Below are 15,874 nucleotides of genomic sequence, written 5' to 3'. Positions count from 1 at the left end.
CTTTATTGAGATATAATTGTCACATAACACTGGATAAGTTTAAAGTGTACAACATAATGATTTCATGTATGTATATATTGTGAAATGACTACCACAATAAGTTTAGTCAGCATATCCATCACCTCACATAGTTCTAAATTTGTGTATGTGCTGAGAAATTTGAAGATCAACTCTCTTAGCAACTTTCAAATATACGGTACAATACTAATTATACTCACCATGCCGTACATTACATCCCCAGGACTTACTTATCTTATAACTGCAGGTTTGTACCTTTTGACCACCTTCACCCATTTCTCCCAGTCTCCACCCCTGGCAACTGCCAGCCTGCTCTCTGTTTCTGTAGGTTCCATACAAATCCCTTATTTCTGCTCGACAAGAGCAGTTGCTATTTTGCATTCATTGTGTCTGTTCACAGGCCTCCCTTCTTTGCTGGGCTTGTCCAGGGAAGAGAGTGTCGCTTTAATCTCCAAGCCCTACAATGTAGGTGTTTAGTGAATGGCCGGTATTGTCAACAGCAGATTGACATTTTTGATACTTCAACTGGAAGAACGTTGGTTAGACTGCAGAAAGTCAGAAATCAGGGCCAACACTTGGGGGAGCCAGTTAAGATTCCAGGAGAGCTGAGGCCCTCCTCATGACCCAGCACCTGGGCTCCACCTGGTCTCTGGGAATTGAACCAAATATAACATAGTTCCAAAGAGTCCAAGGAGGGAAAGAGTTTGAAGCAGGATCTGCTGCCCTCTGGTGGCCATTCTGCCACAGAGCCATTTGTTTGGTGTCCTCTCCCTTGAGAAGTCCAACTTAAGGATTTAGAACCTGATACCCCTCTCTCCTGGCGCAATCTTAACTATCCCAGATACTTATGTAGCAGAATATTAGAATTAGAATTTCAACTAGGCACCAAGACACAATAGATGAGATTTCAAAGCAAGGTGCCCAATCATCCTATGAAGAATTTCAAAAGGAATTTGTTAAGAACTAGTTTCTGACCCCCACAGCCAGATTGAGGATATAAAAAGGCGTCATAGTGTGGAAAGAAAGGAGGATTTTGTGAGGAGGAAGTGTACGGAGAAAATGCTGTGAGCCCTAGCCCCTCGCTCTCAAGGAAGGGGAGAAGGGCCCTACCCTTTACAGCAAACCTAATGGATGCTTGCATGGGTTACCTGTTAGAGTTGAGGGCAGAGTGTCCTGGAGCCTGGGTGCAACCCAGAAGTTCAGAAGGAGAGAGAAGGACCAAGGAACAGCCAAGCTGTGCAGGCTGGCAGAGATGGTGTTCTAGTATGCCCTGAGCTGCCAAAGTTTGCCTAGTAATGGAAAAACTGGCTATGGGTCCTGGGAGAGAAACAGGTGTATCCCCAAGCATCCATCTGGGGTGCTGTCCAATAGGGCAACCTCAGAAGACAAAGAGACCCCAGCAGCGGCAGGAGGATGCTCAGTTTCTGGGATAAGGGAACCCAGGTGAATGGGGCTGACAGCAAAGCTCTGAGAAGCCAAGAAAGCGCTCATGAGAGAATAATCACCAGAAAACATCAGCCGATGGAGGAGGAGGCTGAATGCCAACTGATATAAAAACTCACCTACCCCTCCCTGTCCACTCCACCCCACCCCACCTCCTCACCAATACACCTCGCTCAGAAACAGCATCTAATAAGAAGAAGTGAAGGACAGGGCTGGGGGGAGGCGGGAGAAGGGAAGGAGAACATGACATAAGTAGAACAGAAGCCAGCCCCTCGCCTTTTTCCACAGCAGGACCGCACAGCCTGCAGAAGGGTGACATTAAATAGTTTCAGGTTTTGATTCTCCTTGGAGAGGGGGAGAAACACGTGCCTCTGGCCTGCTATGCCAACTTCAGCACAGTCTCCTGGAGTACTCACCACCGCCCAGACCTCTCAGGCACTTTCATTATCAGTAGTTGGTGAAATAGTGTCTCCAAAACATTTGCATCTACCCAGAACCTCAAAATGTGACCCTGTTTGGAAACAGGGTCTTTGCCAATGTAATTAATTAAAGATCTTGAGATTAAATTATCCTTATTTAAGGTGGGCCCTAAATCTAATGACTGATGTCTTTATAAGAAGAGGAAATGACACAAGAGACACACAGGGAAGAAGGCCATGTGAACACAGAAGCAGAGATTGCAGTAATGCTGCCACAAACCAAAGAGCACCTGGGGCCACCAGGAGCTGGGAGAGGCAAGGAAGGATTCTTCCCTAGAGCCTTCAGAGGGACCATGGCCCTGCTGACAACTTAATTTCAGACTCCTGGCCTCTAGAACTGAGAGAGAATAAATTCCTGTTGTTCTAAGCCACCCAGTTCGTGGTACTTTGTTACAGCAGCCCTGGAAAACTAATACACCGTCTCACCCCAGTCCTTCCAGCCGCAGCAGCAATTGATGGCCAACCCTCGACAAGAGGAATGCCAAGGCTTGGGCTTGGGCCCAGTGTCCTCTGCCAAGCCTGGGGGAAGTAGGGGAGGAGGGTGGGCTGTAACTTTCAAATGACCCCCCTATATTCCCCTGCTGAGCAGCCGAGGGAGAAAACCTGGCATCTGCTCCCCCTGCCACCTACCATCAACAACACGTCCAGAGCCCAGGGGCCCTTCCTTCCTGCTCCTGGTAACCTACCCTCATCCTGTCCTGTGGCTGGGGAATTTTCCATCCCACCCCCAAGTCAAAGTCATTAGATTTAATCATTAACAGGGCGGGTGTTAATTAGCAGAGTGGGGTGATCATCCATGCTGATGAGGACACAGCTGGACATCAAGAACAGCTGCTCAGAATAGGATGGGGAGGAGCAGGATCTGGCTGGAAAGGGGCACGGGTGTCTGTCTTACAGATACCCACCCCTCAATTCTGAAAGCTTTGAAATCTCCATTTCTTTATCCCTGATTTTACCAGTCAAAAGAAACCTTGGCTGATGGAAGGAGAACTGACTCTGAGTGGTGAACACACAATGGGATTTATAGATGATGTAATACAGAATTGTACACCTGAAATCTATGTAATTTTACTAACAATTGTCACCCCAATAAATTTAAAAAAAAAAAAAAAGAAGAAACCTTGGCCAGGATGAATTCTTCACTATTCATGTCTATTTCTCAAGTGTTTAATGGGTTCTAGGCACGGACCTAGGTTCTTTATGGACATTACCTCATCCACCCCTCACTATAATAATAGAGATGACTATTATTTACAGGGGAGGAAACCAGGGCTCACAGAGGTTAAGCAACTTGCTCAAGGTCACAGAGCTACTAAGTGGCAGAGCTGGGATTTGAACCCAGGCAGACTGTTTCAGAGGCTGGGTGTTTAAACCATCATATTGGAAGGAGCTAGTAAGGGTGGGAAGAGCATCTGAGCACTCAGAGGTCTTGTTGACCTTCCTCCTTCCTCTATGCACCTCATTCTTCTACTTCTGCTTGTGTGAGACTCATCATTTATAATTACTTAGTCATCCTACTCCACACAGACCCCTGTTAGGCTATAAGATGCCAGTGAACAGAGACTGTACTTATTTTGTGCTCCACTGTATCCCCAGTGCTTAACACGATGGCTGGCATGTATGAATATCCAATAAGTACTAACTAGAGGACTATTTTCAACCTGATCGAGAGTTCGGGGTGGAAGAGGCTAGCTAGGGGTTGGGCCTTCTGGACTGGGGATGGTCATGGGGTAAAATGCATCTCAAGAAGCCATCTGGTCCATGCCCCTGCGTGAGGTTCAGCCTTCACCCTGCCAGAGCCACCAAATCTGGTCTATTGGGGAAAGCGTTGGCATGGGCTCTAGTCCTTGGGAGAGCTGCTTCCTCTCTCTAGGCCTCAGTTTGCCTTCTCTAGCTCGAGGGGGTTGGACTGACTGATTTTTAAGTCTCTTCCACCTGTACCAGTTCGTGGTTCAAGAAGAGGTAAAGCATTTCGGAAATGAGCATCCTCTCGGTTTGAATCACCAGCTCTGGCCGCATTCCCAAGAATGCCAGCTGCAGGGGGTACACACCCAAGCCTGGCAGGATTGCCACGATGGCCTTTCTCACAGGCAAACCAGGCCTTACACAGTCAGAGGAGGCTGGCCCTTCCAAGTCAGCCCCTGACAGGCCACACAAATACTTCACTGTGCTGCTGGGGCTCACAAAAAGTTCTGGAAACTTCTCTTACAGAGAGGCCTCCTCAGTGGGCTTTGGAGCCCCCGAACACAGATTTTCACTGCAGGGCACCCACACCTCCATTCCAGATCAAGTTGTGCTCCCCACTGTCCTCCCTTCTTCTTCACAAGACACCTAAAGACTCTCACTCAATTCCAAAAGAGCCAAGCCACCCCAAAGGACAAACAGTCACTTCCCATAAGGACTTTTAGAGCATATGCCACAAGCTCTGAGATGATTTCAAAAATTTCCAGAAATGTTGGAGAAACTGCAGGAAATTGATATGAGCACATGGCTTCCGAGGGGGACCACTTGGATGGCCACCGCTCCTTTGGGTGTATAAAGCCAGTGTCTAGCCTCATCTCCTCAGAGCTGTGTGTGTGGAAAGCTGTGTCTTGTATTCGACAAGCTGCAGTTTACCCCTGCCACACGGGCCAAGCAGGGAGAAATACTACGGTAGAGGTAAGGGCCCGGCCTCATGGGGTTCTCACCCTGCTTCTGAGACTTCCTGCCTGTGTGACTGGAGTAACCCAACTCTAATGACAGAATATTAAAACTGGAAGAAACCTGTGCAGTCACCCTTTTTTCACAGATGAGGAAACAGACCAGTGTGTGTGTTGAGAGTGGGGCTGGGGGTGGATGGGGGGTGGTGATTGCCCCAGAGTGACCCAGAGAGTTGGTAGCAGAGGGAGAAATCGAACTCTGACCTCCCAAATCCCAACCCAAGCAGCCCATCCCAGCATCACCTCCCTCCACGACCCTGACCTTGAAAAGTGAAATAAAGATCATACTCCCTGCCCTCCTTCCTGGTTGGTTGTGAGGATTAGTGATAATACATGAAAGTGTTAGTGGGGGTGAGGAGGATAGATAAATAAAAGCAGAAAGTGCTGAGAGCAATGAAGAGAAGCCCATTAACCCAGAGCCCATCGGGGCAGGTGGGAGCTGTTATGTGACGGCACCACTAAGTCACATCCCTGTAACCTTAAATATTTCATGGACCACGTGGAACAGCTGCTGCTCTTCCAGCAGGGGCTGTGACTGCAGCAGGGATGGGAATGCTTGCATACGGGAGCATACCTTGCACAGACATGTGCAAGCTGGGGGGAGGGGCTAGGACAGGCGACCTCCGACTCTTATTCTAGGATGGGCTCCAAGAGCAGGCATGGGGTGCTGTGCAACTCCTCAGCCCAGTGCATGAGCAACCCACACCTTTTTCCACCCACTCAGTCACTCACCCCTCTCTGGGCATTAAAAAGGTCACAATGACATACTCACACCTTCACAGACAGACCCATGCCAGCTCATGTAGAGACCTCAGCACCAAAGGCTGCAGCTAGTCTGTCTGCCCCCTACCCATAATGCTTAGCCACCCACCCCCAGCCTCCTCCCAAAGCCAGTACCAGGAGCTGTCTCTCTTCCCTCTCCTTCTCTCTCCTCCTCTGCTTCCATTCTAGCACCCTCTTCCCACACAGCCCCCCATCAGGCATCTCTCCAAAGCCTGAGCTCTCTGGGCTCCTCTTCTGACACACACAGCCTTTGGAGCAGAGTCTGAGACTCTGGAGCTTGAGAAAGCCACATGAAGTGTGGTGTGAGACTTGAGGAGGAATTTCCTTGACCAAACCAAATTTGAGGAGAAAGGGGGACTATGAAAGAGATCGAGGCAAACTGGGTAACTGGGGCAGAGGTTTGGGGGGCAGAGATTCCTCTTATGAGCCTGGAGAGGTCACTTCCCTGACTCTGCTATCCTGCTGGGAAATAACAGACAAGAAAAACAGCAGCTATCAATTCATTGAGGGCTCTATGAGTCAGGTACTTTACCTCATATGATACTAAAGCTGTCAGGTAGGGACTCTTCTGCCCATGGCACAAATGAGGAAATCGAACCTCAGTGAGGGGAGTCTGAGGCCCCAGAGATAAGGGTGTGGGAATCCCAGCTTCAAGTTCCAGGATCCTGATGGAAGGGGGTTGGGGATAGACAAGTCACCTATTTAAGGGATACTTTGGACCCTGCTCGGTGTATGTATGGTTAGGAAGTAGATGAGTGGAGAAGAAGCCAGAGCAAGCGCCTGGGCTCCACTGGGCCCCTGTGTCCTCCACCCCATCCTTATCCTCTTGGCTTCAGTGCCCTCACACACACTCCTCCCTCCATTGTCACTTCTGGGTGGTGGGAGCAATTGACATGGAGGGGCGCTAAGGATTCCAAACAGCTGTTTCCCAGGCTGGCCCTGCGACATCAAAGAGAGAGCAAGGGGATCCTGCAAGTGCAGGCTAGGTATAGGGAGTCCTGGAGTCCAAGTAACAGCAAAACAGGGGCCAGTTAACAGCAAATGGAGGTCTGTCTGGCCCACTGGATCCCAGCATTGCCTTGAGAAAACTGAGCTGGGCCTGGCATGTGTAAAGGGATATGGCTGGGGGGAGGGCACGGGAGGTTATTTTGGGAGGTAACAGGGGTAGGGACTGTGTGAAATCCAGGCCAAGGAAGGGCTGCCCGGGAGAGGAGGCAACTGAGGGTTGAAGCCGACCCCTTAGAGGAGAGGATAACCGTAGGGTTCCCAGAGAAGCAGGCATTGATCTGTATGGAACTTGACAGTTGCTTGGTTTAAGGCAAAAGAAACAGATCTCTGGTCCTGGCCCCTGTCGGCCCTTCCCCCACAGGTCCCTGTCCCTTCTCCACCCCACCCCCAGTCCTTCCCCTCCAGGTAGAATGTATCCAGCCCTGCCGTTCCTCAGTGCCCCAGTACCTCTCTTCCCTTTATCCAGAGGCCCCGCCCCTGGCCTAGGGCCCACAGCTCCCATGAATAGCTTATCTCCCTCACTCTCTAGTATTGATTGACATCTTGGTCCTACACCAAACCAGTAAGTTCTTCACGTCTAACCTCCATCCCTTCAGTTACAGCAGATCATGTCACTATTCCACCAGTAGTGAAACTGGAAACCAACACCTTCTGGAAACAAGGAGTTTCCCTCTCCAGCCCCCAGCATCCTCCCCTTGCAGGCCTTTCTCCTGCTTTCCCATCCCCATCATTGAGCAAGCAGAAAGAGAAATCTATTTCACAAGCATTAGTGGCTCACCACCCCCATTACCCCTTCTGCTGAGTCCCAGATGGTCCTCTCTCCCTGGGCCCTCCACCTACCGCCATCAGCACTCCAAGAAGAGGCTCTGGCCTCTGGAGACCCTCTAAGGTCTTCAGTTCTCCTCTCTGCCCTGGAATGAGCACTGGACCAGTGTCCAGACCCCACACTTCCGCTCCAAGTTTCCACCTCCGCTCTAGTGGCTTCCCAAGGGAAAGTCCCTCTCTATGTCTAGTCTTAATCCCTCCTGCTGCAGATCTAAATCCCCTTTCCATCTTTTCTCTATGAGACAACTCCATTTCAGATCATAAATTAAATCTTCTTCTCTGCTGCCTCCTCTCTCGCATAGCCCCTCCACCTTCCCAGCCCCTAAAAGCTGCCCAGGCTTGGAGAAGTTCTTGGTAGCCGCTCCCTTACCCGCCTCCCTGCCCAAAACTCTGAGGACACCGGCATACCCTCCAGGGCTGTCCTCTACGACCGGGACCCCGCTCACCCGCCCACGGGGCGGGAACCCCGCAGCAGGCGGCGCAGCCATGACGGGGTTAAGGCTCCAGGCTGGGGGAGAAAGGGGGGCCTGGAAGGGGCGGGTGCGGAGCCAATAGGCGGCCGCAGAGTCCCCAGAGACGCGAGCTGAGAGAGCGGAGCCGAGAGCCCGAGCTCAGCGCGCTGGGCTGGGGCCGGGGCTGGAGCCGAGAGGAGCGGGAGTGAGCGCGCCCGCCCCAGCCCCGAGTCCCGCCGCCTTCCGGTCCACCGCAGCGCCGGCCAGCGGTCTCCGCCCAGCCATGGAGCCCGACAACAGCCCCCGGAAGATCCAGTTCACGGTCCCGCTGCTGGAGCCGCACCTTGACCCAGAGGCGGCGGAGCAGGTGCGGAGCAGGGCGGGGCGGCACGGGACTCGCCCAGCCAAGGACGAGGGACCCCTGGACTGTGGGATCCGAGATCCCTGCTTGGTCCTCCCTTAGCAGTGCACCTCTGAGGGCGGACGCGCTCAGTTTGGGGGTCTTCTGTCCCCTCCCCCACCGTCGGAGCCACATGTCCCTATCTGGGCTTCTTGGAGACGGACAGACGGACGAGGGCCTCCTCGCGAAGCTTGTCCCCGCGAGAGTCGCTGTCTGCCTCCCCAGCCCTGGGGGAGAAGGCTGCCTGAGGACACGACCCCTCCTGCCTTCGCCAATCTTGCATCCCCCACCCAGTCAATCCCCGCCAGAGTTTCTGAGCCCTGTGGGGCGCTGAAGGGTACGGCCAGCAGCGTGGGAGGGGTTAGGGGAGAGGGTAGGTAATGGAGGGAGCCTGATGCTGTAGGAGTGGGAAGAAGAGAAATGGCCCTCCCAGTCCTCTCCTAACTGGGGGCGACCTTACTGGACTCCAGAGAGCGAGAATAAGAAGGGGTTGGGGAACAGTGGGAGGGCTGAGGCTTTGGGGAGAGGGGTGGTGGTGGCTGCAAGCTGAGGCTCCCCTCTTCTGCAAGTCTAAACACGTGGGTCCTTTTTCCCAACTACTGCCCTTTCGAGTGGGGAGAGGGGTTAGGATAGAGAGAATGGCCACAGGCAGGGGCTTTCTAGGAGCTGGGGTCCAAGTTGAATGGTAGGCACGGTATAGGCAGGGGAGAAGCACTATGCTGGCCTCCGCTCAAGGAACGGTGGGAGTCCAGGGCCCGGCCCAGCCTCCTGGCCTAGCCTATTTTTAGCTCAGAGCAGCCTGGCAGAGGAGGCAGCAGCATATGAGAGTGTGTGAGCAAGTGTGTGTCTCAGGGAAAGTGAGCGTGTGTGGACAGGGTGACCACCCCTGGTCGCTACTACCGCCCTTTTGCTAAATATTTGCTCATTTGCTCATTGCTCCATCTCCTTTGTGTTATCTGTCATTTGCCTGGACATCCCCCTTCCTAAGGAATATCCATTTCCACAAGGTCAGTTCTCTACTTCCCCCAACTGGCTGCCAGGGCTCTGCTGGGCCTCCCCACCTGAAAAAACACTGTGACCTCTCATGATTGGGCTGAGAGAGTATTCTTTCTGTTGATCGAGCTGTTGGATAGAATAAGGTCTGGATGGGAAGGGAAAAAAAGGTACACACTCTCTCCCTTAACTTCAGCTCCCCAAGAGTGGGTAGGGGTTAGGTACCTGAGTCTCCATCCTCTCCCTGGCCTGGGGGACCTGTATCTCCATATCTCTGAGGTGGGACAGGAGAGAGATTGTGGTGAGATCTCAAACCTCCTAAGGATGAGGAGGGTGGAGAGCCACTAGCGTGGGGAGTGTTCTTTGGGGTCACGGGGAAAGGCTGTTACGCCTGCAGGCAGGGGACTGGCAAAAATAACCTCCGACCCAAGAGAAAGTACCCAAGAGTGAGGTTAGGGGTGAGGTTTCAAGCAGAACTACCTTCCACTGGCACATGTAAGTGTCACTGCCTGACACCCGCATGTTTGGTGTTAGAGGAGGCAGGTGTAGGTGTATGTTGGTGGGGGAACAGTGGGCCAGCTGGTTCAGGAGTCTGGGGGGCGGGGGAGGAGGATGAAGCAGTACCAAGGATCCAGAGGGGGAGAGAGAGCTGGGACTTGAAACTCCTTTTCTCTAATCTTTAGAAATCTGTCTGCTAGGTCTGAAATTCTACCTGCAGTCTAACCCCAGCCCCCTCCTGCTGTGTTATCCAAGTATGTAGGCAAAATACTCCAGTCTTGGCAGGAGCTCCTTACCCAGATTGACAGGGGAGGACAAAAATGGTTAGAAGCTCTGAGTTATGGAGCGCAGAGTGGCAGGGAATGGGGGTGGGGGGGTGCCCACAACTACCAGGTCTTTGGTATGATTGGTTTGGAAGTAAATCAGAGGTGAAGGCACCAGGTGTCCTTGAGACCTAGGATTTGGGGTAAAAGCAAGAAAAAGAAAAGAGAGCATCTATTCATTTCCTAGTAGTTCAGGTGCCTGGGAGGTACTTTGGGAAGTCTAACTTTACTCTGTCACAATTCTCAAGGATGCCGAGTGCTTGGAAATCTCCAAGGCGAGGAGACTGGCTAAGGAAGGGTCCTGTGCAAGATCACAGAGCCCTGCTGCCCTTTCTGTCACACTTGCAGTCTCCTTCTCAGGCTCTCAGCAGCCACTAATCCCCACCCTGCTCTCTTTCTCCCTGTCTCTCCCACAGCCAGCCCCTCCCCCAGAGCAGGAAAGAAATAGAAAGGAGGATCCGCTTCTAGGAGGGTGGCCCCCACCCACATACATGAAGCACACATGCCCGCCTGCTGGCACCCAGCACATTTGCACCAAGAATAGCCAGAGACAGACTCATAGCTAACGTTTGTGCAGTGCATGCATATATGCGCACACACACAGGACTGCCAGGGACCTTGAAATGTCACCAAAAACGGATGTCACTGAATTCTCCAGAGAAAACAAAGCCCCACTTCAACATACCCCCATTCTGTGCATCCCATTTCTTCTTTGGGAAGAGCCCCTCTTGCTATGACTGGTACCCATTTTCCTGGCATAGAGAAGGGCAGGTGTCTTATCACCCTCACCCTCAATGGTAATGATATTAAGTAATGGACACACAAAGATAGCAATTTGATCATTCAGTGTCCTCATTCTGTTCTTCTCAGCCCTGGATTATTTTAGCTTTTTTCCCAGTCCCATTAGTCTTCCCTCCCCACTGCTGCCCTGGAGGGAGCTGCAGAGACTTCAACCCCACCTGTCCCCTCACTTCCAATCCTCTAAACCCGCCAGAGAAAGGGAAAAAACTACATGTCCCAAGAGTCCTTGGACCAACTTCGACAACAATCAATTTTATTGGCAGCATGACAACATAACAGCAAGGGGAAAGGGGGCTCAGAAGCCCAGCAATCAGCTCTTATACATTTATTTCGTAGAATGGGACCAGGAGCCAAAGATACAATTTTTCAGCTAAGCTTTAGGCCCTGACAGGGTTCCTGCCTAGGGATCCTCCTCATTTACATTTACCATGACAAGGATTTCCCAAGACCATATTTCCTGACAAATCAGAAAGGCAGTGTGTCCAAGAATAGGAGGACATTCAGGAGTGAGGGGCATGGGCTAGGGAATGCACACACATTCAGACCTACCTTCTCTGTGCTGTCCTCCTAGGCTGGGGGTGGGGGGCGGGGGATGGAGGGGGTGCTCTCTGCAGGTGCTGGCCCACAAAGGGTTAATATCTGTTTAGGAGGTGGGCTGGGAGACTGAGGGAAAAGCCTTGTGCCCTCTCAGTTTATTTCTGACCATTGATCCAGGATGGACGGAAGGACAGTGGGCCAGAGATCAATGCATTAGAGCAGATATAGCCGCTGAGATGGAGAGCTGGGGCCAGGACTGGGAAGATGCAGGAAATAGGAGAGGTCTTTTGGGTGCCCAGGGCAGAGTGATGGAACCAAGGAAGTCCAGCCTGGGACTGCAGGTTCAGTGTAACATGACATTTTTTGAGGTGTGTTAACTGGCTGACCTGGATTATGTTGCTGAGTGGTGTTGGGTAGGGCTTTGATGCTTCCACGTGTACTTGACCTCTTCCCTCAGATTCGGAGGCGCCGCCCCACCCCTGCCACCCTTGTGCTGACCAGTGACCAGTCATCCCCAGGTAACCCCAGGGATGGGTTGCTGAAGGGAGTGGGGGCTGCTGAAGACAGCTGGGTCTGGTGAGAGAAGGTGGTGCTAGATAGAAGAAGGGCAGATCTGAGAAATCAGAGATCTCCTCAATCCTGGAGGCAGGAAAGTGGTGGCTGGATTACCAAGAGGGTTTCTGTTGCTTTGGGAAGATGGAGCCATGCTAGGAAGGGGAGGGTTCCTAAGCCCCCCAGGAATTGTGGTGGTCAACCGAGTGCTAGTTGCTACACAACAGCCTTCCAGGTTTCTCCAGCAACTGAGATGCTGCTGCCCCCACCCCCAGAGGCAGTGACAGCTGTGAGGGGGAGGGACCGCCTCCAGCAGCGATCTTCACCCCCTCCATCAGCTATCTTCACAGCCTCCAGAGGGGAAGAGAAAGGTTAGAAACAGCTCAGGGAGCAGCTGGCATTCTGGTCACCAGTGTCCCCGTCAAGGTTTGGGGAGAGAACTAGGTCTCAGAGAAAGTCAGGGAAGCTTGACAGGAGCGTGGACTAGAGGTGATCATGCAAATAAGCTAGATGGGAATTCAGGATGCCTGAGTCTCGAGCTTTCCTCCAACAGCCAAAAGTGATTGTAACTTCCTGGCCCCTGCACAGGATAAATTTGCTATTCTTTTTCTAATGTTCCCTCCTATACAGCGTTCAGTTCTGGACCTTGGGGCAGTGGGGGGAGAATGAATGGAAGGAGAAAGAAATATGGATACTTCACAGGGAGGAACAGAGCAAAGCAACCACAAATCCTGCCTTCAGGAACCTCCAGGTCTGAGGCAAGGACGTAGACACACATGGACCTGTACAGAGTCAAGGACAGGACTGGCTACAGGGGTAAAGCCACCCAGCAGAGCAAGGAGTTGGAGGGAGTAGGCCTGGGCAGCCACCGGGGCCACCCAGGGCCAGATGTGAGGGGCAGATCGGGAAGAAGGTGATTGCACAGGCTCCTCCCCTTGGGAAGTCAGCTCTTTGGGGACTCCCTGAGTTTCCCATCCTAATCACTTTCTCCTTTCCCTGTTCCTCTCAGAGGTAGATGAAGACCGGATCCCCAACCCACTTCTCAAGGTGAGCTGGCCCTTCCTGCTCAGCCCAGCCCAGGGTACCCACAGACTTGTTAGGGGATTATTCCTCAGAACCCTCCATCCGTAGGACTTTTGACTCCCTCTGCCCTGCACCCCCCAAATGTGCATGAGTGGAAATACACACACATCCTCCCACATCCCCCACACACAGTCTCCTTGCTCACCATTATAGGGTGGGGGGTAGAGAAGCAGGAATTTTCTTGCCCCACTTTCTGAAGTCCACAGCTACCCCCGGTCTGCAATCCCAAAGCATGGCAAGGCAGAGGGGGCGGGAGAGAGGGCTGGCACCCACCTGCACTCTGTGTCCCTCCAGTCTACTTTGGCCATGTCTCCACGGCAACGGAAGAAGGTGACTCGGACCACACCCACAATGAAAGGTTTGAAAGATCCTTCCCACTCCTTTCTCCCCCTCTGGGCCCACGGCTGCGCAGTAGACCTAATGACCCTTTTGGAAGGAATCCTTGGGAAATCATTAAGTCTGTCTTTATTATAGTAGAGTTGTTGCTGGACCAAGTGGCGCTAGATGCCAGCTCTGCCCCTGACTGGCTGGCTTTGAAAACCTGCTTTACCTACTGAGCCCCACCTACTCCCTCACTATGGCAGTTAAGTTACAGAAAATATGCGAACTCAGCGTAGTCATGGCACGTAGAAGGAACTCAAATATTGCTTGGCTCTAATATGAGTCTTTTCTCCTGCCCCCAAGGGAGACTAAGTAGCCCAGGAAGTTAGGAGGATCTTTTGTTCTTAAAGGCTCTTCTCTATACCTTTCTGACCTTTAAGGAAGTACATTTTATTGTCTAGTTTTCGGCCTTCCTTATTGCCTAGCAAATGACCTTCCTTGTTCGGATCTCAGGGGATGAGACAGTCAAACCACACCAGCAGTGTGTGATGACCCTTTAATGGGGCTGTTGAAGTTGAGGGGCCACAGAGGAGGATCCGCGCAGTCCTGTCCAATGTTCCCGCCCTTTCTCTGTGCCCCCAGAGCTCCAGATGATGGTCGAACATCACCTGGGGCAACAGCAGCAGGGAGAAGAGCCTGAGGGAGCCGCTGAGAGCACAGGGGCCCAGGAGACCTGCCCACCTGGGATCACAGACACAGAAGCGGAGTCAAGGCCGGGCACCTCTGGGAAAGCACAAAGTACGGTTTACGACGGAGGGCGGGGGACCAGCCCAGGAGGAGGCACACGCATCCATGGCGGGGGGCGGGGCCTAGGAGAGGCCAGAAACTGTCTTCAGAATATGGATATGTCTGCATGTATCTCATGTATTGGCATCTCTTCCCCTTTCCTCACTGAATGACCCCAGCCCCTTCTAACTAGACTTCAGAGCGCCCTGCTGTGGCTGCATGCGGGGAGCCCACAGTAACGGGAACGGCACTCACAGGCTAGAATCCTCTCTTGGCCCCTTTACCAGACCAGATGCCTTGAGCAACTGACTTAAACTGAGTCTGTGAAATGATAATGATGGTACCTATTTCACTGGGTTGTTTGTGAAAATTAAATGACACTGGTTCTTTGCCCAGTAGCTGACAAATACAAAGCATGCAACAGATGGAAGCTGCTGGGGGTGCTGTTAAGACATGCCCATAGTCCCTTATCCCAGTGTATTCCAGAAGTCAGGATTTCTGCCATTTTAGGGAAGTGATACAGTATATATGCTGTATATTACATAATACCCCTGTAATCAGAGCACCCTGTAACCAAACACATGGATACTTCTCCAGTGAAATGAATGGTCCCACTAAGTAGAATAAATAGACTATAAATAGCTTCAGTTCAGGTCAGGTTTAGCCACACATTGAAATTGTACTCAACTTTTTAAACTTTTTTTGAGAGGGTTTTTTTTTTTTCAATTTCTGATTGCAGATATAGTTTTTAAAAGCATAGTGAACCTATAGTAGGAATTTTGATCAGAGAAAACTCTGTTGGTCTTGCCCAGTTGCCCCAGCTCGGTCTTGGCTCCTCTCAGGGGTCCCTGGGTTATAGGATGAGGTGAGGAAAAGCACCGTCCTCTCAACAAACCCTCATGAATACCACCTCTCCCTCCCACCTTCTATTTTCCCTCCTTAGAGCCTGCAGAATCCACTCCAAAAACTCAGGAAAGGGACAGTGAGAAACCCAGCACAAAGGAATCCTCCACCCATATACCACCATTGGATTCCCAGGGAGCCAACTAGGTAAGCCGCCAGGACTGGGCTGCTGGTCTGCAGGAGAGCAGGCTACGTGGGTGAGGGCGAGGGCTAGGATCTGGGGTCAGGGAAAGGGGCATACAGCTCCAGCTGCAGTCACTGCAGAGCTATTCTCTATGAAAAGTGGACCTGCATGTCCTCTGATGGACAAACAAGAAGCTGTAGCAGGAAGGATTGAAGTTAGACTCTGTTAGGACTTCTGGCTCCTGGAATAGGTGATGGAAATAGACCATGGGTTTTCTGATAAAGGGCATCTGGAACCCAAAGGGAGACCCTCACCTGTCCAGGCTAGGTGAGCCGTGGTCCTGCCTGGAGTGGAGGCATTGATGAAATAACCTCATGAGCTTTGATTTTAGTCTTCCCTCTCCTGTGTAGACTGGACAGGGGACAGGGACTGGTTCAGACATCAGAAATTAGATGTGTGACAAATGGGATGGTTGGGCAGACCAGCAGGGGAGCAAAAGGCCCCCTGGCCTATCACTCACCCTCTCTTTCTGCCCCTTTCCCCACAACAGATCTGAGAGTGAAGGAGGTATCCTGGAATCAACACTGCAGTTGGGAGTGCGTGGACACTGGATTTGTTTCTTATTTCTTCACTTTTGGGGGGAAATCTCTTGTTTTTAAAAACTGATAAATTTGGTGTTAGGTCCTTGGCATTTTCCTTCTTTCCCAACTTGGAGAGTCTTTTCTCCATCCCCTCCTAACCTGCCCTCTCTAAAGCCCCCTACCCTTCTGCCCAGCTGCCTCTGGAAGGGAAGAACTACGGAACCTGGGCAAGAGCCTTGAGAAGGGGGTCTTCCCTAACCCTGCC

The 15,874-nt window shown here is 51.9% G+C and overlaps 1 protein-coding gene across 1 annotated transcript; it reads left to right on the top strand.

Annotated features, from left to right (window-relative positions):
- Positions 1 to 7,818: 7,818 nt before the first annotated feature.
- Positions 7,819 to 15,712, top strand: PPP1R1A (protein phosphatase 1 regulatory inhibitor subunit 1A). Its single transcript, XM_019724387.3, has 7 exons — positions 7,819 to 8,074; positions 11,717 to 11,777; positions 12,821 to 12,858; positions 13,189 to 13,252; positions 13,858 to 14,013; positions 14,945 to 15,051; positions 15,579 to 15,712. Exons 1-6 carry the CDS (start codon positions 7,991 to 7,993, stop codon positions 15,049 to 15,051), a joined length of 510 nt encoding a protein of 169 aa, XP_019579946.1. The 5' UTR covers positions 7,819 to 7,990; the 3' UTR covers positions 15,579 to 15,712.
- Positions 15,713 to 15,874: the final 162 nt, after the last annotated feature.

Source organism: Rhinolophus sinicus, chromosome 1 (assembly GCF_057876585.1).
Source record: "Rhinolophus sinicus isolate RSI-liver-muscle chromosome 1, RSI-T2T, whole genome shotgun sequence".
Lineage (NCBI taxonomy): Eukaryota > Metazoa > Chordata > Mammalia > Chiroptera > Rhinolophidae > Rhinolophus > Rhinolophus sinicus.
The sequence above is the reverse complement of the archived record's forward strand: the minus strand, read 5'-3'. Positions and strand labels throughout refer to the sequence as shown.